Source organism: Dermochelys coriacea, chromosome 3 (assembly GCF_009764565.3).
Source record: "Dermochelys coriacea isolate rDerCor1 chromosome 3, rDerCor1.pri.v4, whole genome shotgun sequence".
In the NCBI taxonomy this organism is placed as follows: Eukaryota; Metazoa; Chordata; order Testudines; family Dermochelyidae; genus Dermochelys; species Dermochelys coriacea.
This window is the reverse complement of record NC_050070.1, coordinates 206192537-206214792: the sequence shown is the minus strand read 5'-3', so window position 1 is coordinate 206214792 and position 22256 is coordinate 206192537. Positions and strand designations below refer to the sequence as shown.

At 38.3% G+C, this 22256-nt stretch overlaps 1 protein-coding gene across 5 annotated transcripts in view; it reads left to right on the top strand.

The window, feature by feature from the left end:
- RALGAPA2 (Ral GTPase activating protein catalytic subunit alpha 2) overlaps nucleotides 1-22256 on the top strand; it is a 298342-nt gene that overhangs the window by 261733 nt on the left and 14353 nt on the right. For all 5 annotated transcript variants that reach the window (XM_038398015.2, XM_038398014.2, XM_043512164.1 and 2 more), the window contains one exon: nucleotides 11280-11401. In XM_038398015.2, the coding sequence (XP_038253943.1) occupies nucleotides 11280-11401 (122 nt within the window). The remainder of the gene's footprint in view (nucleotides 1-11279; nucleotides 11402-22256) is intronic.

The window sequence follows — 22256 nt, the reverse complement described above, 5'->3', positions numbered from 1 at the left end:
CAAAGCTCAGGCCTGGAGAAGAGATGTATCGGGTTATGAGCTCTGCTTTTGAATAGTAGGCGGAAATCAGTGGGACCGAAGTGCATTTGGTGTAAATTGTCAGAGCCCATTGAAGTCCTTTGAAGCAATGACGATATTTTGGCGTGCCAGTTTATATGGGAGTGTATTTGTAGGTATGGGTTGTTAGCTAGGATTCCTCCATATTATTCATTTTGATTTTTAATAGTACAAGTTATTTGAATAAGCTTTTTATTTGTCAAATTGACAAATACTTTTTTTATGGAGAATTATACAGAGAAGTTAAAAGTAAGGAATTAGTATCTTTCTCAGAATTACAGTATTTTATTCTTGTCTGTCACACAGCTTGACAACTTTGTATTAGAGGTCTGAATATAAAATCATAAGTATTAATAGTTTGGATTTCTTTCTACTGTTTCCTACATAATATTTTTAAAATGGAAAATACAGTATATCTAACATAGTTTTCTTGTCAAGGTAAATTTAATGTGTCTCATGAGATCCCAGTCTTTTTATTCCTTAGATTTGTTGATTTGACCACAATTTTTTGACAGATTTTTTTCTTTTTTCAATCCTTCTAAATGCTTCTGTGGAAAATCATTTCCAAAGTATGTGGGAGTTTTATATTAAGAATGATCTGTAATAAGAGAAGTAACTTATAATGAAGATAAATTGCATTTGTGATGTTTTTCTGCAGAGCAGATAGTTGTACAAATAAAAGTGGCTGATTACAAAGGCAATTAAAAGAACTAGAACAAAAACCACACCTAAAGGTGGTGGATATGCGTCAATGCAATGAAAATGCAGAACTGTTGGATGGTACCAGGAAAGTAACCCATTGCTCTTTCAATGCTATCATGAAATGAATCATCTAGATGATATCATGCATCTGCTCCCAGGAGGTTTCCTTCAAGGAAGGAATAGTAGTAAACAAATTATGATGCTTTACTCCCTTTTTCATAACAAATGAAACATTTCCCCCCAAAGCACTTGGGATGACTAATTTACCACATATTATTGACATCCTAGAGAAGGGCAGAAGCATCCCTTGCGAAACTGGGTAGTCCTTAGCACACCTTGGGCTATCACAGATTGAACCAGAGCCAGGAGCAGATGGCACAGAGCATTTCAGCACATAAGCGCAGACGCCTTAGTTTTTCACCTGAGGGCAGCCACTATATATTTTTATTACATTATTCCTCTTCCAAGGTGTTAGACTTCTAATATAAAATTGTCTTGTTTTCATTTTAAAGCCAGTGTTGTTAATCATCATTGAGAAACGCACAGTATCCCTTCAAGTTACATTTTACAGACTACTGCTGAACAGTTCAACACATTCCCATATATAATTATTTTTATTATTTATATTATGATAGTGTCTAGAGACCCCAATTGCTGTGAATTGGGAAAGACTATAAGGGAAAGACTAGGGAGGAGCAACAGTATTTGTTCTAAGCCAGTCCAATTCCACTGTGGACAGCAGCGACTATTACATCCCAAAGGCTGGAGTAGCTGCCACAGCTGGGCTGCATTACATTCTTGTGGCCTGGCTGTGGGTTGAATCAGTGAGTTTTATCCTCAGCTCCCACCTAATCGCTCACACAAAGCCATTGACTCAGGGAGTTGTGCAGGGCTGATAGGATGTTTAAGAATATGGGGTGAAATTCAATCAGTGAGAAACTCTTGTTCATTTTACAAGTTCCAGCATCTGATATTTTTATAATATGGAAAGCATTGCTTTATTTACCCCAAATATAATTTTTAAAATGTGTAACTGTTAACAAATATGGTTTAATTGCACCTGTTCTGTGAAGGGTGTATGCAACCAGAATTCCCCCAAAAGTTTTCAATTAAATTTATGCAGTAGTGGCAGTAACTGGACCATAACTGATAGCAAGCCTATCAAGCGTATTGAGTTTCACACATAAATCAACCATCAGACATTTTATTTTAAAGTATGACATGATATGTTTTTACAGTGCTTAGAGCAGTAGGCTGATTAGGTATATAAGGGTTGTATACTAACACTTTTATGTTGAAATATTTTTATGGTCCCTATCTTGTTCCCTTTTGGTAACCCCCTAACATTTATATCCATATTAGTTTTCCTACATTAATTTGGTGTTATGGTTAATACCTCTTCAGAGAACCATTGCTGCCATTTGCGAGACAATGTAAGGTTGAATAAAATGTAAAGCTACATTCATATTTTGGACCTGCAATTCCAAAGTGTTCCAGTCCCCATTTTTTTTAATAAGGTCCCATATTTGCTAGTATTTTATTTTTATTGTGCAATTTCTTTATTTAATAAGGATGTTTTAGCTTCACAATATTCAATGAAAAGGACAACTAAAATACACATCCATGTTCCAGCTCTTGGGTGGGGCTTAACCGGCTGTTAACCGCATTCTTATCTAATGCATATTTTAGATATGAGTGTGGTGATTCCCCTTCGGGTGATTTTACATGGGAACTGAGGCTGAACACTTCAAAGTATTCAGGAGCAAAGAGTCAGCTTCCTTTAGCATATGTGGCTTGATTCTGCACTCCTAGAGTCAATGGCAGTTTTGCCATTGATTTTACTGAGAACGGGATCACAGTGCCTAGGATGGAAATTGGATGGCAAAACTTTAACAAACCGTGTTTGTCCTGCTGTTGCTAGTTCCAGTAATATAAAAACTTGCCTCTTTTATTTTTACTACGATCAATTCTAAAGCTGCACATCAAGAGGCATGCTGTGGACACTCCTACACTTAACTGAGAGAGTAAATTTAATGCCCAAAAGATATAATTGTTAATATGGATGGGTCGTAGATATTACCAGTCAGTTGTTCTTTGGCACTGGAGTCTTGAAGGAGCAATCAACAAAACAAATAAAAGCTCAGTAAGCTCTTGTACTCTTTCTGTATCCTGTAAACTGAAAAACCGACAGAAGGAAATCTGTCATCACAAACGAGAGTTTCCCTGGTCTTGTCTACAATAATTTTTGGCCAGATAATCAAATGTGTGGGTTATTCCTATGTAGGAAGTTGGAAACTCCAAGTTTGGACTGTTGAAATGTCCTCCTAATTTCTTGCAGTTGGCAAAGCTTGCCTGCTCACTGAATGGATGAGTGAGTTAAACAAATTGGCTTATCCCCTAGAGGGCACGGCCATCCACGTGAGGGGAGCCCTCTGCCTCCACATTACCTCTCAGCTTGTCCACTTGCCACATGAAGTCCCCTCTCAGGGTGGAATTCATACCAGTGATGGGAACCCTAACAGGTTAATGCTAATAGTTAGCATTAGCTTGCTTGGCAAAGCCCATAGGACTGGTTGGAGAACAGTCTTTTTGTTTTGTGTTTTGGACTGAGTCCAGCACAATGAGGTCCTCGTCCGTCACTGGGGCTCCTGCGCACTACCTCAGTACAAATAATTATATTGTGGTCAAATCAGTCCGTTCTCTCCCTATCCACAGACCTTCATAGAGTTTAACTCTGTGCTTTCCTAAAAATAATGGCGTGTCAGCTAGATGCATGTGTGATGGTCTTCATGCTCCATATGTTGGTGAAAGTATTTAAATGTTACCCTGAACTGCTGTCTAGAATCCCTTTATTTTTAAGATGAGACTTAAAAATATGATGATCTCCAACTGTGAGGAATGCAGAGCCAATGGGAGTTTGTGAGAGCAGAGTGTTCAGCTTCTGCTTTGGGCAACTATGTTCTGCCTACCTCAGTTCCCACAGCAGTTTCATTTCTAATTACAGTAGAATCTCCATTTTCTGAATGCCAGTCTTACAAATGACCAGTTATACGAACCGTTTTTCCTGACTGGGGGAAGGGGGAAATCATACAACAAAAGTGCTGTTGAGGAAGAACAAGTCAACATCTCTTCACATCCAATGACTTCAGTGCATTGGAAATCACTTTGCAGTGGTTTGAAGGATAGGAAGATAGCAGTGCAGTACATCCTACTGCAGTTTATGTGCCAGATCTACTATAATTTTGAGATAAGAACAACAGAATTTACAGTGATGAGAAGGTATCGATCCACCAGAAGGATTCATCTGGTCCTCCACATGGTGGTTCTTTGTGAGGAAGCTTTCTCATCCACTTAGTTCTTCACCCAAATCCAGCATTGCTACATCTCACAGCTTGGATGGATCATGTATGTCTACATTAGACACAGAATGTTCTTCAGAAGAACAGAATATCTTACTTTAGAGTAGGAAATTTTCTAAAGGAATTATGCATTCTGCAAAATAAAAGTATTTCTTATTATGGGCAGTATCAAAGGGTCACATTTCTTCTTAGTGGTTTATTTCAATAATCTTGGATTATTTATTATATTTAAAGTACTCAAGTCTATCTGTTGCTTTAACTAAGGTATATTTGGCAGTGATATCAGCATTTCATCTGCCTGTAAAAGGAGGTTCTGTTTTCTCTCATCAATCAGTGGGGAGACTTCTGGGAGGCTTGATTTGAGTTTTTCCTCATGTAAGAAAGAATACTCAAACATGGGATTTAAATCTAGTGCTTTCTTCTCGAATGGAACCCCCCTTTGAAACCTTACCAAGCTGTCCAATTCACCTTTTATCAATGAAGGTAGCATTGATAAATGAGTCAGACCAAAGGTCCATCTAGCCCAGTATCCTGTCTTCTGATAGTGAGCAGTGCTAGATACTTCAGAGGGAATAAACAGAACAGGACAATTTATCAAGTGATCCATCACCTGTTGTCCAGTCCCAGCTTCTGGCAATCAGAGGATTAGGGACACTGAAAGAATGGGTGCATCTGTGATCATCTTGGCTAATTGCCATTGGTGGGCCTATCCTCCATGAACTTATCTAATACTTTTTGAACCAAGTTATACCTTTGGCCTTCATGATATCCCTTGGCAACGAGTTCCACAGGTTGAATCTGTGGTGCGTGAAGAAGTAGTCCCTTATGTTTTTTTTAAAACCTGTTGCCTATTAATTTCATTGGGTGATTCCTGGTTCTTGTGTTATGCGAAGGGGTAAATAGTATTTCCCTATTCACTTTCACCACATCATTTATGATTGTATAGACCTCTATCTTATCTCCCCCCCCCTTTGTTGTCTCTTTTCTAAAATGAACAATCTGTCTTTTTAATCTCTGCTCATATGGAAGCTGTTCCATACCCCTAATAATTTTTGTTGCCCTTTTCTATACCTCTTTCAGTTCCCATACATCTTTTCTGAGAGGGGGTGACTGGAACTGCATGCAGTATTCAAGGTGTAGGAGTTCCATGGATTTATATTGTGGCATTAAGATATTTTCTGTTTTATAACCTAGCCTGTTCCTAACATAGTTGACATTTTTGACTACTGGTGCACACTGAGCAGATGTTTTCAGAGAACTATACACCATGACATCAAGATCTCTTTCTTGAGTGGTAACAGCTAATATAGATTCCATCATTTTTTATGTACACTTAGGATTATGTTTTCCAGTGTGCTTTTTTTTCACTTTGCACTTATTCAGCATTGAATTTCATTTGCTATTTTGCTGCCCAGACACCCAGTTTTTTTGAGATCCTGTTGTAACGCTTCACAATCAGCTTTGGACTTAACTGTCTTGAGTAATTTTGTATCATCTGCAAACTTTGTCACCTCATTGTTGACCCCCGCTTTTCCCCATCATTTATGAATATGTTGAACAGCATAGGTCCCAGTACAGATCACTGGGGGATCCCACTATTTACCTCTTTCCATTGGTAAAACTGACCATTTATTTCTATCCTTTATTTCCTATCTTTTAACCAGTTACAGATCCATGAGAGGACTTTCCCTCTTATCCCATGAGTGCTTACTTAGCTTAAGAGCTTTTGGTGAGGGACTTTATCAAAGGCTTTTTGAAAGACCAAGTACCCTATATCGACTGGATCACCCTTGTCTACATTTTTGTTGACACCCTCAAGAATTCCAATGGATTGGTGAGGTGTGATTTCCCTTTCTCAAAGCCATGTTGATTCTTCCCCAACATATTGCGTTCATCTATGTGTCTGATAGTTCTGTTCTGTACTATTGTTTCAACCGGTTTGCCTGGTACTGAAGTTAGGCTCGCTGTCCTGTAATTGCAAGGATCGCCTCTGGAGCCTTTTTTATAAGTGTTACATAAACTTTCCTCCATGTGTCGTACACAAAGAAGAAAGATTGGTTACTGTCTTAGAGTAACTCTGCACATGTGGCTCCCACAACCTGCCCTCCTTCCCCACAGCTCAGAGTCTTGTATATTTTTGGATGTCATGCTTTTTTGCCTTCGGCAGGGGAGCACAAGAGAATGAAGAGTGCAAGCATGACCCCCACAGGACACTGTTAGTGAACCATTCCAAGCTACTGTGCTGGGATGCCCATACACCATGAGTGGGATCCACATGTGCAAACATCTCAAAAAAACACACTTACCATACGGTAAATAATGGCTCTGTCTACTGTTTGTTTCTATTTTACAGTTATTTTTGTGTGCCGCTCTTGCATACACATTATATATATAATATATAATGTGTATGCAAGAGCGGCACACAAAAATAACTGTAAAATAGAAACTTATACATATATAGAAATATTGGAGAGGGGTCTGCATCCAAGTTCTCTTCAACTAGCCTAATCCAAGTACTAAAACCACACGTTCAGGACTTTTAGAAAGTTAAGGCCTGGTTTTTAAATGTCCAAGTTTAGAAATGTCTATCAGGGAGTCTGTTTCTGTCTGTTGCAGCAGTTCAATCTAGAATTGAGGTATGGAATTAATGCTCATTTCATGTATGTGTATGTGTGTGTGAGAGAGAGAGAGAGATTATTTATTATTTGTATTATCGTGCTGCCTAATAACCTTAGTCATGGATCAGGAACCATTGTGCTAGGTGCAGTACACACAGAACAAAAAATACAGTCCCTACCCCCAAAGAGTGTACTCTGTGTGTGTGTGTGTGTGTGTGTGTGTGTGTGTGTGTGTGTGTGTGTAAATAAAATGTATGTGTTTATATAGATAAAGTATATGTATAAAAATGTGTGTGTGAGTTGATAAGGCACTCCGAAATCATTTGGGATGAAACTCACTATATGTAAATATGAACTGCTGTTGATATCAACTATTTCCTAAAGGAAATAGTCTGAAAGCTTTAATAATATTCCCCATTCCTGCAGGCAGGTGTTGACAGTAGATAGTAAACCTTCCAATCTGTGGAGTTAAGTGAACACATTTTTCATTGTGATACTCAAGTCTCTCCCTAGATTCCTTTATTTGCCACTTGTATAATGTCTTTGAATACCTTCTGTCTTCAGGCCTCAGGTTGCTGCAGTATATAGCCATCTAGCTGTTGACTGCTTTTCATCACTCCTATTATTCACAGAGTATTCTTTTTTTCTCATCATATTGTTTCCCATTCTGAACTGATCTTTCATTATTAGCGAAGTAGACCTGTTGATTTTTTTTCTGTGCCAGCTTTCTGAATGATTGTTCCATGTCTCCACCCTTTCTAGTCCCACATAACCCAAACATATCTGCAGAGGGACTTTCAGGTGGAGAGGGGAGCACACCTTGTAGCTACTCTCCCCTTCCCTCCAGCTCCACCTGACATAGTTTCTGTTGGTAAAGGGAACAATCCTGATAAGTGTGTGATTATGACAAGGGAGTTATGACAGATTACTCCAGCTGATAAATTAAACAGTAGTAAGTCACCAGAGTACCTGTAGCAGTACAAAAGTTCTTGAAATGATCCTCTGGAAGTCCTTCCGTTCTCGTTTTTTCCTTTGGTAAATACTCATTTGGACAATTATAAGCCTTTCTAAGGACAGGTCTACTCTACAAACTTTTGTTGGCATAGCATTACCAGTGAGATATATGAGGAGGTGTGATCCCTGACTGACAATGCTGTGCCAGCAAAAACCCCTAGTGTAGACTCCGTTAGAGTGGCAAAACTGTGCTTTTGCCAGCATAATTTATTTTCCTGGGAGGGCTGAAATAAGCTATGCCAGCAAAAATATAGTCAACCTGTGTAGTTTTGCCAGTACAAACTGTGTCCACAGTTGGAGCACTTTGCCAGCATAGTGTATACCAATATAGCTCTTCCGGCAAAGCTCTCCTTGTGTAGACCTGGCCTGAGTGATTAACAGGCATTCAGGATGAAGTCATGCTATTTGTTGTTTAAATTCAATGGGATTTGGACACCTGATTCCATTAGGCACCTTTTGAAAATCCCAGTCTATGTGCTTAGATATTTAGCTTTGGAGAAAATATCTCTGAAAATGGCTCATTTATATATTTGTTAGGATTACCTTTATTTAAAAAATATATTACTGTCAAAGGGCTCTGTTTATTACTGTACTATACTATATACTATAATTAATAATCTTCCTATAGTCTCCCTTAAAATAATTAGGGTTTTTACCTCCCATCTAAGCTATCATTTTTAAGTGTCCTTGATAAAACCGTTTTTTGTTCTTAGACTGCCTTTACAAATACTTTTGCACATTTAAAATGGGTAACAGTGAATTTAGTTCATTTTCATTTAATCATTTAATACTTCCTGGCTTAGGCTACAAGTGAAAATGAGTTTGATCATTGTCTAGTCCCTAGTGGATTTCTGCCTACAACACACAAATCACTGCAACTTGGCCCTCTTGATAGTCTTAAACTGGAATAAAAAATATGTGAAATTCAATAATAAAATGCATGAGAACAGTCGTGTGGGGAAATTTGCACAAAACCTTCCCACGCTGTGCATGGATTGAGCTACAGGTAGTGCTTTTAATCTTTCACATGCAAGAAATTCAAGTGCAAATTGTTTGGTTTTGGTTTTTTGAAATGACATGTCCTTTTATGCCTTTCAAACATGTTAAATCTTTGTAGATTTCTGAATGTTTGCTTAGCCTGCATGCATGTATTATTTTGTTAATGTTGTTACTATAAGATAATGGACTTATTTCCTCTGCCTTTTTCTATATTAGGGACATCTTCAGCGTCCTAAATAAGAATGTTCAGAATTCATTTTATTATGAATTAACATAGCAAGGGCCCCATCTTGCTATTTTTCCATGCAATATTTAGCAAAATACATAGGAACTTATGTTTTGTTAGCAATGGTTTATTGCATTGTATGCTTATGTGTTAGATGTGCAAGGCCTTTCTTTAAACAGCAGGATATTATTAGGCATAGCATGAAAAGCCTTTATAGTGTATCTGCCTTGTTTAAACTTGGCCCACAAGCATACTGCAGACTAAAAGGGTGAGCAATGAATTGAGAGTTGATGGCAGGCCCATAGAGGTCCTAAGGCTCAGGTGGTTGTCAGCCATAAGTTTAGTTTAGCTCTTTCAGTAATTTGTCACGCCTTGGTCTGCTCCTGCTGCGCCAGCACGTGCCAGCTTAGTGTCAGAGTGCCTGTTCGCCAGACGGCCACTCAGGCCTAACATCCTGCTGTTAACAGGACCAGCGGCTTGCTGTGGCAGTGTGGAATACAGAGCCTTGGCAACAGCCAAGTGCTGTGCAGAATAAGCATGTCCATAATGAGATGTGAATGGCATCAGTCAGTCCCTTTAGAATAGGGTCTAGGCGTGTGCCTCCTCTCTTAGGAAGTTTGGCAGCCTATTCATTAACAAGAGTCATCAGGAGTTCAGCCTATAATAGTGAAGCAGCCCCAAATACACTCAGCCTAATACTTGTGCTACCAGGAATGTGTTCTGCTGGGCTTTAAAAGAAAATAAGTAAATAAAATTGTTAGCAGGTGCAATCTCTGAAATGCTAAGTATTCATTTTCTTTCTTCGGTTTCCCAAAGGAAGTTTATAGAAGGATTTATCATATGTGTATCTGTTTCCATTAGCATGAAAATCTTCCTAAAATGTCTTTTAACCCCAGTGACTACATTAACTTCCATATGATTAAGACATAAACACATTGATTATCTCCACTGAGATGGAGCACTAGAAATCTAATGCTGCATTATTTTACTCTGAATTGAAAAGAATGTTCAGTCATTTTTAAAATATCATATTAATGTAGCGGAAACTACAAACTTGCACCTTGGAATAATTCTAATGAGTAATGTAGGCTTTTCAATTAAAAAAAAATCCAATCACCTACATTATATTGAGTCACTGGTGTTATTTCATCTTCTCATAATTTGGTAATTATGAATTGGCACTTTCTCCTACTTAATGCAATGAATTAGAATGCTTTTCCACATGACAAAAACGCAATGAAGATCTGAAAACTTTTTTTTTTTAAATGAGGAAATGGGGAATGAGATGTCATACTGGCTTCTTCAAGTGTTAATTCATAAAGTCATATGTGAGGTTCTTCAGTCCATTGTAGATTTGTTTCAGAAGTTATCCTGTTATTGGAAATGCATGATTCACCTTCTGAGAAAACAGAAGCTGCACACAAAAGGAAAAGATTTGCTTTCTCCACTGTGGAAAGCGGCCGCAAGCAGGGGTCCTATTAAGACAGCTGGAAAGTTGCTTCAGCTTGTTACGCTTGTAAGTTTTATTGGTGACTGGTTTTTGATTACACATTTTAATGCTGTATGTTCCAGGTTGCCGAATTTTAATTAAAAGGCAATAGTCTTGGTTTAGATTGCTTTGTTGTCTGTATTATGTAGACTGAACTGAATACAAGGTCTTATTTTATTAATATGTATAATTTATTGGTACATCAATGATATCTTCTACAGTATAACTTTAATGTAAACTTTGTATGCTGAGGAATCTTATTCAATGCTGTATACTTCCTTATTTTAAGTAGCAAAATGATCAGTTGCATCTATTCTTTCCCTTTGCCTATAACCTGTACTCCCAATTCAATTATTTTTGGTAGGATGAAAAGAATAATTGTAATGCAAATATTATCTATCAGGAGCATGCAAAACATGCAGTACATTTCTGTTGACATTATGGTTTTTCACCTTAAAATAATAACATTTTTATTTCCCAGGAATATACTTCTAGGGTCTTTGTTTTCATCCCCACTAACTTCAGAGATCTCTCGGATTCGGTCACTAAGCCATGCCTTTTTCAATAATATTTGTGTTGAAGGTAAAAAAAAATTATTGATAGGATAAATAATTTCAAAAAGTACAGTGTTATTACAGTTCAGTGCTTATGTTTAGAAATCTTAAATATTTTAAAGAAATTTTGAAAGGCATATTTTTCACATCAATGATGTAGTTCTCTACATGTGTTTGTATAGATTGAACTGTTAGCATTCTAGGACATTGTGTAACAGCATTTAATTTTGCACGTGCATTTCCTTAACCTGAGTATTGCAGTTATGAGGAAAGAGCTCTGTATCTTGAAGCAATAATCCAGAATCACAAAGAGGTAATGACATTTGAGGATTTTGCAGCTCAGGTCTTTTCTCCCTCTCCTAGTTACTCCCTCAGTGGAACTGGTGAGTCTCTGTACGTTATTCTTCTGTTTAGTACTAAGAAGCACTTGAGCAGCAGATGTACACCTGTTTTTCATAGATAAATGCTTGCAAATTTAAGAAGAGCATTCTCCTTCTGAATCAACTAATGAATATCAAAAGGAATGATGACATTCATTTTAATTTGTTTTGCATCAGAGCTATTCACTCAATTCCTTTCTTCAGCTATCCTGTTAACCCCTGAATCTAGCAAGGTTAATGAACTTTCTCTAGTAATGTGCTCTGGTTCATTCAGGAGTGTGGGTTTCTTGCTGAGCTGGGAATATGTTGTTCAAAAGCAATGCCTGAATCGGTGCTTACTTATCAAAAAATAGTTCCTCACAGTTGAAGCCGTTGCTACTAATGCTAAATGGGGATTATGCTGCTGAGATACCAGGGTCAGGGATTAATGCAAAAGAAATGTAGGGGTAGTGTTCGGTTAGAATATTATAACAGTAATACAGTATGCTAACATTTTCCTTTTAATATTTGATATATGGATGGACAAATTTCAAACTTCCTACCAATGCCTGGATAGGAATCTCATTTTTAAACCCTATTTCAACAATTATTTCATTAATCTTGTTGAAAGATGGAAATCTATGTAAACCTCAGTGAATATATTTACATCATAACAATATTTTAAGTTAACTTCTAAGGTCAATAAGATACCAGTTGCTACTTTGTCATTTTAATAATTCTTGATAAAAGGAAACATTAATTCTGAAGAGTAGGTTTCTAGCACCCTAAGGATTAATTTTCCTCTCTTGCAGAAAAGTATATAGTCAGTGCCTGATGAATTCCTTAATCCGTTCTTTGCACCCATTGGGTGTACACTTTCTAATTATTTCATGATACTATTTTGGATTGTTAAATAGATTATTTCAACCCTGTATAAATGTTTCAACACATCTGCTTTATTCCCTATATTCTGACATCTAAACTGAAAAATTGAAGGAAGAAATTACATTTACTGAAATAAATCACTTACAAATAAAATCAGCCATGCATCATTGTTTAACATTACTGGCTCCAATACTTGAGCTTTCAGAGCTTTGTTAGGAGATAAGAGGTATATGCATGTACTTGTATTGGTCGCCAGTAGCAGCAGGCAGAAGGCTTTGGAGATAAGCAAGCTGACAGAAGTAAAGGGGAACCAGTGCTATTTACATAATCGCGCCTCTGGTTCCTGGAGAGGCGTCAAGAAACACAGGGATGGCCTCTATTGATCTTTGTTGAACTAGAATACTAAACAACATTAGAAAAGCTTATAACTTAAAGCTTTGATTGTTTTCTACATTAAAAAAGTAGAACAGCTGTGAATTAAATTCTTTTATACACCCTGCAAAAACTTTGAGACAAAAAAATTATCAATTTCATTAGAAGTGTAGATTTCGTACCCAGTTTTGTTAGAAACTCTGAGTCATGTATCTCTTTAGGTATCAGCAAATAAAAATACAGGCATCTTGGCAGAATTTTAAAATACTTTAAGCATATTTTATTGTCTTCATCAGTCTTCCATACTTCTGTTCCACCACATTTGCATATGTTATTTGATCATCTTATTCTGATCAAATTAAGCATAATTAGAAAAGACATTATTTTCTAAATTCTATAATATCTGTTATGCAAAAAAAACACTTAGTTAAGATCTATTAAAATTGTTCAGAAGAACTGCTACATAATCATTAATTACTAGAATCATTTTTATGTGATTTAATTTTTCTTAATCAGAACTTGTCACAAAATTCAGATCCTGGTTTTCAGCCTTCCAAAGTTTGGGTATGTTTGGAACCATATTTTTAGTTCAGCCTGTTATAATACTAGGGCCAGTCACGAGTCAGATACCAAAACTCAAGTCTCCGAAGTTCAGGGAGGTTCAGACCTGGGATTTCAGTTTGCCCAGCTATGCTCAGAGGCACAAAATCCAGATCCAGGCTTGAATTTAGAAGCATCCCCTGCCAGTCTCCCTTATTCCCCTCCAAAGTTTCAAGTTGTTCTGACTGAGCAAATCTTTAGTCTACTCAGTGTTATAAGACAGTTAATACCTGATTTAAAAGATCTGTTGTAATTAGAGAATGTTGGAAGAACAACACAGCAAACTGTATACTTAAGAAATTCATTTCATGCATGGGCTTTAGAAAATTCTATATCGTAAGGTTTCAAGCTGTGTATTAGAAGAGAATAATTTATTTAATATTTTTAAAATAGAATTTTCTAGACTAGACAACTCCCTAAATCATGAAAATTACTTGTCATATTAGCCTTTACAAAGACATGTAAATCCATGACTCAAGAAATTTCCCTATTCCAGGATTAAAAGAAAATCTATCCATACCTTTACCTGTTACTGCTTAGTTGCTAAATTGTTTAGTGTCAGGATTACTGAGTCCTATTATAATTAAATTTCAGGATTGTGAACTCTTAGGCTCTAAGTCAATATTGAAACCAGTTATAACTGATGTAATTCCACAATCGTTGTTAATGCTGAATAGTCCCAGGGCTTAAGCACTAATATAGGCCCTGATGTTGCAAAAAGATCCAACAGAGCCCCATCGAAGTGAGTGAAGCTCAGCATGGGCACAGTGGTCTACCCACACACATCCACCTGTAAGATCATGGACATCTGTATTCATATAATATTTCCATTATCATCACATTTTAGGTTAGTACTTTACAGTAGATCTTCCATTTACTAACTCAATATATAAAACTATGAATCAGGACATTGTGTATTTGTATCTCTATGGGCAGATGTGGAATATTGTGATCCTTCATGAGACGGTAATGCCATTCCTTTAAAATAAAAAGCAAGCTACTGTTAAATTCATTTTAATTAGTTCACATCCATTTATTTATTCACATCAATGTCCAAAATAAACCCACTCCCCCTTTCCGAAGTGAACTATTCCCAGAGCAAGTTTGAGTGCAAGCAAACACAAGTTGTGATAATTTCAGCTAGTAAGTATTACCAGTGCTGTATTTGTAGATACACGTTATATCATCCATCATGTCTCGTGTTGTTCAGAATTTTACCTTATTTTACATGTGTATGTAGCACAGGTTGGCTGTGAAATTTGTGTGGAAGTGGCATTCTTCCATTTAAGAAATTTGACACATGTTGGTAAGATATCCGGTTACTCCGAGGGGAATGCTCGTCCCAAAACAGAGAAATGAAACCTGCAAAGAAAAGTGGAACTGCCCAAGGCAGGCCCATCTATCTATGTTTTTATCCTCTTCCAAGTAGCAAGCCAACTGGAAAAATTGACCCTGAACAGCTTAAGCTTTCATGGTGAATTTAGGGCCCATTCTTCCACCCATGCTATCCTCAACGTCGCCTCATCGTAATCCATGATCACTGTATATACAGATACACAATCCCAGAGATCAATTTTCCCTGTACACAATCCCAGTAGTACAGGTTTATTTTATCTTGGGTTTTTTAAGCAGTTAATGCAACATAAGATTCAAAAAGCATCCTGTGATGTACTATAAATTAGTGCAGTGAAAATATAGCCATTAACATATGCAATTTGTATATTATTATTAATTACCTTTTTTGTGCTTTTATGTTCTGTTACACAACCTCTGACTACTAGCAAATAGCAAGATGCTGCAGAATGGATGTTGCCCCCAGACTCGCATGTGACATGGATTATAAAGTGTGCAATGACTTAGGCTCCCATTCTGCAAACGTTTATGCAGGTGCTTACCTTTATGCATGGGAGTAGTTCAATTGTTTTTGTGTAACACTTTATAGGACCAGGGCCTTTAACTCTTTATATGTAGTGTTAGATCTCCATGCATCTTAGACATTGAAAATACAGAATACTAGGCAGAATGAACACCCCATAACTCATTTATGAGAAGTGCAGATTTAGGATCAAAAGATCAGAATAAGGTCCTTTGTTGCTAAACTGGTAGGTAACGTGCCTTATTTTAATTAGACTGTGTATAAGAGTCAACCCAAGAAGTTTTTAGTAGTTCTATAGTATTTAGTTATTCTCACCCTGTCCCTCTGCAGATTTTCCTACTTTAAAGGGCGTTCTTAGCTACAATCCTTTCCTCTTCTTCGTCCTGCCTCCCTTGGTCAAAAAAACAAAAACAACTTTATTGGACAAAATACTGGTACTCCACACAAACTTCAGAAAGTGCAACTTGATGGTGCATCCTTTCAAAAAAGCAATCCTAAATGGTCCATATGTAGGTACTAACAGGTGCATAAAGTATGTTTCCAAGTCTAATTGCCCTTATTGATGAAACAGAGTAGCAGTATAAGATTAGAAGCCTGACAGTGGTTTTAACTGCTAAGAGATGTAAACATTTGAAAGTTCTAGAAAAGGCAATCAATATTCAGACTTTAAATAACAGTTCCTTCAGAAAAAGCTTTGTGCTGCACATTTGGATACTCGTCATGGTCGCTTTCTACTCACCATGAGAATCCAGAAATTATATCTGCAAGCATTCTTTAAATATTGTAGACTTGCAGTTGATTCTTCAAAGGGTTAATTGGAATGGGCACACTTGACTGCTGAGAGGACTGATCTAATCACTGCCATACCCAAGTGCATCTGTTCACCATGAGGTCATTCTTGTGCATGCTAATGATTTGGAAAATAAAGCATAATGCTTGACATTATCAGAAAGCATATAAATAGTGTAAATCTTTACTTTTTAGTAGCCGATGGCTATTGCAGAATGAAAAGAAAGCCAAATAAATCTCAGATTGCACTTTTTTTTTCTTTTAGGCAGCCTTTATTTATTGTCACTGGACTAACAGGAAAACTATATAGGAAAACTGTGGCACCCAATAATATATGTTGATAAGGGGATTCTTTAATGAGTATTGTAGCATTGCCCAGGAGCAACACTTCAGTTAAGGAACTGTAGCTGTTCCCAGCATTCCCAGGTTTAAGGCTGTGGAACTCTTGCACACTCATTTACATAAGATTGAAACTTGGCAGCCTCGTTGCTCCATTTTTTTGTTTTGTTAGTTTTGCTTTTGTTTTTAAAAATGATATAAAAGAATTCTTTTATTTCTAGAATGTATAATAAAAATATTTTCCCTGCCCAAGACATATTTACTATTTTTTAAAATACCTTTTGCTGAGTGTTTAGCTTTTATTGATCCCTTTTGTTATTTAAAGGGAAAGAAACATTCAATGCAGCCATGTTGTTTAAAGACACTTTTTCTAGTTTTGATTTTCTTTGTACTCCTCGCTGTTCATTGTTAAACACCCGCAGCTGGCCTGGGTCAGGTGATTCAGACTCACAGTGCTCAGGCTGCAGGGCTGTAAAATTGCAGTGTAGATGTTTGGGTTCAGGCTGGTTCCTGGACTCTGGGACCCTCCCCCCTCCTGGGGTGATGGTGGCTTCCTATTCTGCAGTGGAGATAGGTCCATTTCACAACACCATGTGGCAGTTTTACATTTTCTGATCAGGAAAGAGGCAAAAGTAGAATTGCCTCGAGGGTGTTGCATGTCCAGCCTGGAATGCTGTAGCTGAAGAATTGTATCTAGCCCGTGCCTGAATTGTGCTTGGATCGCTTCTGTTATCAATTCTTCCATTTCAAAAACAATTTTTATCTCCAAATGTAGAGGAAACATAATAATTATGATTAGTACGGAGTCTGTTGCAAAGTCTGATTGAACTCAGTATGACTTTGCATTCTAAAAATTGTTAGGTGCCAGGAGATAGATCAGTGATAGGAGGGAGATTCACAAGACCCTCAGGATAGATTTTTGAGGCCTTGATAATAGATAAGAGAAAGTTACTGTCTAAGCCCAGATAGAGTTTTCCAAATTCACGTAGATATTTAAAAGTTAATCTCTGAGTCCTGTAAGAAACCTTATGTCAAGCCTATCTTACGTAAGGCTAAGTGTAACTTTTATAGATTACCAAAAAGGTGGGTCATCTTCTGGGATACTCTGCCCTGTATAGACCCTACAGTTACATCCTCAGTAAAGTCATCGTCTCTCACTATGTAAGGTACTGCATGCCTAAAGGACCCTTTGGACTCCAAATTCGGATTCCATAACTAGAAACCACAATTTAGTAACTATCTCCATTGCTGCTAGTTCCATTGTGTCTCCATACCTCTCCCTTCAAGTGTGTGGTGTTGGGACCCTTATTTTGGCTCAATAAAAGTGACCTTCCTGTTAGCCATTTCCTTCCCGTGGAGAGTGGGTGAGCTGGCAGCCCTCTTCTGCAACGCCAGTTCCTCTTACGGGTATCCCATAAAGTAACCCTTCATCTACTTCCCAGATCTATTCACAAGATTAATTCTGAGCTCCATGGGGATCTGCACATTGATTTTCTTACCATTTTGTCCTCAGATGACTGTGTAGGGAAAGGGTTTGGCATTTTGTAGGTGGTGGTGGGGCTTTGAAGTTTTACCTACAGGGAATGTAGGGTTTCTTCTGTTTCCTTGCCCTCCCTCCCTCCCACAAAAGAGGCAGATTATTCCCATTTGGATTCAGTCATTGCTAAATGGGTTTGTGTATGTATTAAGGAAGCATACATAGCAGTCTCCCTATTCCATAGGCATTAGAGCTCCCTCCTCTGATAAAGTAGTCTCCTCCTAGGCCGAGAGAGAATCTGCGTCAGTACAGGAAACCTGTCAAATGGACCCTTGGCGTTCCATCCATGCCATTATCATCTGCATCAAAGTTCCCACTGATGCAGCTTTTGGGCCTGTGATCCTAAGTGTTGGAGTACAAGGAACCTATGGAAAATTCCCTAGATAAGTCCTCCCAGTCTGGGTTTGGGTTTTGCTAGGCCAGGCCCAGCAACCCAGTTGTTAGAGCCCCCTGAGCAGAGAGGGAGATTTTGGTCCTTTCATCTTGGGAAGCTATCAACAGGCCAGAGAGTGTGCTTTGGTAGCGGAGGATGAAGAAGTGCCAAAGTTTCTGTCAGCTGGCTGGTGGAGCTAACTGATTTAACAAAGGAGGAAAAGTTCTGTAGTTTTCAGATTGTTGGAGTCCCCCATAGAAAACACATTTTACAGGGAGGAGCAAAATTTACCCTTTCATCTTGGGGAAATCTTAGATCTGACTGAAACATAAATGCATTTCACATTTTCCATAATTTTGTATGGCTCATTATAGTAAATTTAGAATCAATGTGTTCAGACAACATAACACAGAAATTCTGGTCCATCCTTTGGATCCTAAATAGTGAATTTGTGAGATCAGAGTCATTTCCTTGGCAACAAACTGATATCATAAGCAAAATTGTAACTTCACTGAAGAAAATTGGCAATAATGAAGAAATCTCATTCAAACACAAATGCCTGCCATGGTCACAAGGACAATACTGAAAATTACAGCCAAAGTCATTTCTCCTTTTCCAGTAATGAAATTTCTTCTTTCAGGCTGTTGTACCCTCCTTAATTCAGTGATGTGCTAATGGGTATGATGAGTCTCAGAATTCTGAGACTCCTCCACTAGCTATGTGCAATGGAATGTGAGAAGAAGACACTCTCACGCTAAATTCACTGTTCTCCTGTTTTTTTGTAGGTTGGTCACACGCTTAACATTTTTAAAATGATTTAATATTGTGTATGTTGGCAGATTTGCGTATTTTTCAGGAAAAAGAAATACTGGAGTTTAGTAAAATGTGTAAGTTGTGTCAGGAATGTTCTATTAAATCAGTGACAAAAAGCTGTAGTAAATACCAAGAGCCAGATCCTGAGATAGTGTCAATCAATGTAGGTTGGTGAGCTCCACTGAAGGCATGTTGATTCACACCAACTGAGGATCTAGGCCCCTCTCTTTTAGGGATCTAGTCAGGCAAAATTGTGAGGCTTAAGAAGGTTGCATACAATAGCTATGCAGCAGGCTTGACCTGTCATGTGGAAAGGCCGTCCTGCTCTACAAAGGGAAGAAAAAACAGTGTGTGGCTGGAAGTTGTTTAGGGGATCAGGGCGGGAGTTCTCCCTGCCGTTGCATACCATTGCTCACAATTTGTCTCTGTTCCCCTAAGGCGGCTTAGGCTACAGAGCTACTCCCGGCCTCTACTGTTGTAACCACTATGCGTGGAGTGGCTATGATCTGCAAAGAGCAATCAGTCTCTCTGCCTGGTCCCGTTTCTTTAAATTGTTGGTTGGGTTAGGGAAGCTGTCCCCTCCATGATCTCTGGAAGAGACAATAGATTGGTGGGAGGAGCATCCTCCCTATCAATCAATTTGTAGAGGAAGAAATTTTAACTTGATGGGCCTCTCCCTTCTTTCGAGCTGACAGCTCCAGCTGCTTGAACTGTCAGCCAGCAAGAGCGCTCCAGGCAGTATGGCCCCTTTAAAATTTCTTCCCTGGATGACAAATGTCAGCCAGCCAGCCAATTATGAGCTAGCCCCCCCATGTGATAGTGTCATTCCCATTCACCAACTCCACCCCGAGAAGGAGGCAGGGTTGGCTGGCATTTTAAGGTGATCTCCAGCATTATATGGCCTCATTCAAGAGGGACGTACCTCCTTGAGATAGATTGTAGCTCCTCTGACTGTGGAGCTGGGGAGAAATTGCAGAAGTGATGTCAGGCTAATCAGAGCCCTCACTGCTTTAATTATTTCTTTACTGCAGAGCATTTCTTTTGATTTTAACTTCTCTAATATAACAAAGGGCCTGATACTAAGGGGTGTTGAGCACCCATTGCCGTCAGTGGGAGTCATGGGTGATTAGCTTCTCTCAGGATAAGTTCGCATCCCTGGAAATATTTCAAGGGGCTCTTAGTGTCGGGTGATTGTCTTTTTCTGAACCACAGGTGGTCCAGAGGTTAGGGCACTAGTCTAGACCCCTGTTCAGTTTCCTGCTCCACCACAGATTTCCTGTGTGACCTTGGTAAGTCGGTTAGCCCCTCTGTCTCTCAGATCCTCTTCTGTACATTGAGGAGAATAACACGGCCCTACCTCACAGGGGCATTGTGAGGGTAAATGCATTTAAAGACTGTGAAACACTTTGATATCTACTAATGAAACGCTCTGTATAAAAGCTAGGTATTATTACCTTAACCCTTATTGTACAGTAGTTTTACATCCTCCTCTGGACATTTATCAATGGCCTGATCCAAAGCCAATTGAAGTCAATGGAAAGAGTCCCTTGACTTCAGTCGGTTTTGCATCCGAACCTAAAAATAAAGGCTGAGTCTTATCGTATTTCAGTTTCCAGCAGAGTCAGGGCTGAGCTGGCCTTTGCATTGAGATCCTCCATATGCTTTGTGTGTTCTGCTGGCCCAAAGAAATGTGCTGCAAAACAGCTGTCATAGCTATGGCATGGGCAATGGTAGATCACATGCAGCATTTTCATGTACATTCTTTTCAGTTTAAATTCAACTATTTTAAAAAAAGAATCTCCAAATATAACTAAAAGTTAGATTATGTAGTGAATATGTGGTTTAACAAATTTTTTGAGCAAAAAGATACAAATGAGAGAGATCCAAATAAAGACTGAAATGAGTAAACAAAGATTATCAAATCCTTTAATAGATTACACCAGACACGACATTCTTAACACATTGTGCAAATGGAATTCTAGTGTTTTCCTTTCCCACACTCCTGGAGCTTGTTACTGTAGATCTTCATTTCTGATCATAATGTGTTTAAAACATGTTTATTTCTGAGCGAATGTAGCCACAATTGTCTGTTAAACCCATGGTTTCTTCAAAATAGCCTACGTGTTCAATTCAGTGTAAAGGTTTCCAGTTACACTGTGATTATAACTGCAGTGACCAGTGTCCATGCAGGTTTAGAAATACAGGATATTGAAGTGCTAAGCAGAGTTACTAGGGAGTTTCTTTGTGACTGTTTATTTAACAGTAGACATGACTGTAATATCCTGAAACCAAAGACTTTCATAGACCTGTCATGGCTTATAGGTTAATTACATGTTGTTTTGTACACACCAGGGCCAGCACTAAAACTCTAGGAACTCATATCTAGGCTAGAGCTAATTCATGCCAATTCTTTCTATATAACATCTTTAAGATACAGTCTTTCCTGTGTATTCACACAGCTAAAACTCTCATGCCGGTTCTCATCACGATGCATCTCAATTACTGCAATAGCCTCCTCCCTTGACCAATGCCATCTTGCCCCTCCCATATCTAATCAGAATGACGCTTCAAGGATCATTTTCCTAGCCCATTACTTTGATTTGTCACCACTCTTTCTGCATCTCTCCACTGGCTCCCTCTTCTCAATCACATCAAACATATGCTACTTGTCTTCACTTTCAAGGCCCCTCACAGTCAATCCCCACTCTACCTATTATCTCTCATTTGCTATCAAACTATTTATACTCACCTCTGATTGGCCCATGATGCTGGACTCCTATGTCCACCTGTTAAATTTTCAAACAAGCACCTTTGTGCTTTCTCTCATGCTGCCCAAAGCACATGGGAGGCACTTCCCATAAAAATCTGCAAAGCTACCTCATTATCCACCTTCAGATCCTTCCTTAGCTCTCTCCTTTGCCCTGATGTCCTACAAAAAACTAGACAATGGTTAAGCTGTTGATGTGCAGAGACCACTGACTGCCATCCAGACCAATGTTCTCACATTGTTTACTTGTACTCCTCTGTCTGTCTATCAATCTGTTCTCTTATTTTATACTTAGATTGGAAGCTACTTGGGGCAGGGACTGTCTTTTTGTTCAGTTTTTGTACAGAACCTAGCACAGTGATATCCTGGTCCGTGACTACAGTAGCACAAATAATGGATATTAGAATAGTTTACAGTTCTTTCTCATAGTCTAAGGCTTTAAACTCTTTAATAACCGCTGTGGCAAATTGCCGGCATTACTTTGATGGGTCTCACGCTTTCTCTTCTTGGGGAGAGTTGGGCACTGTT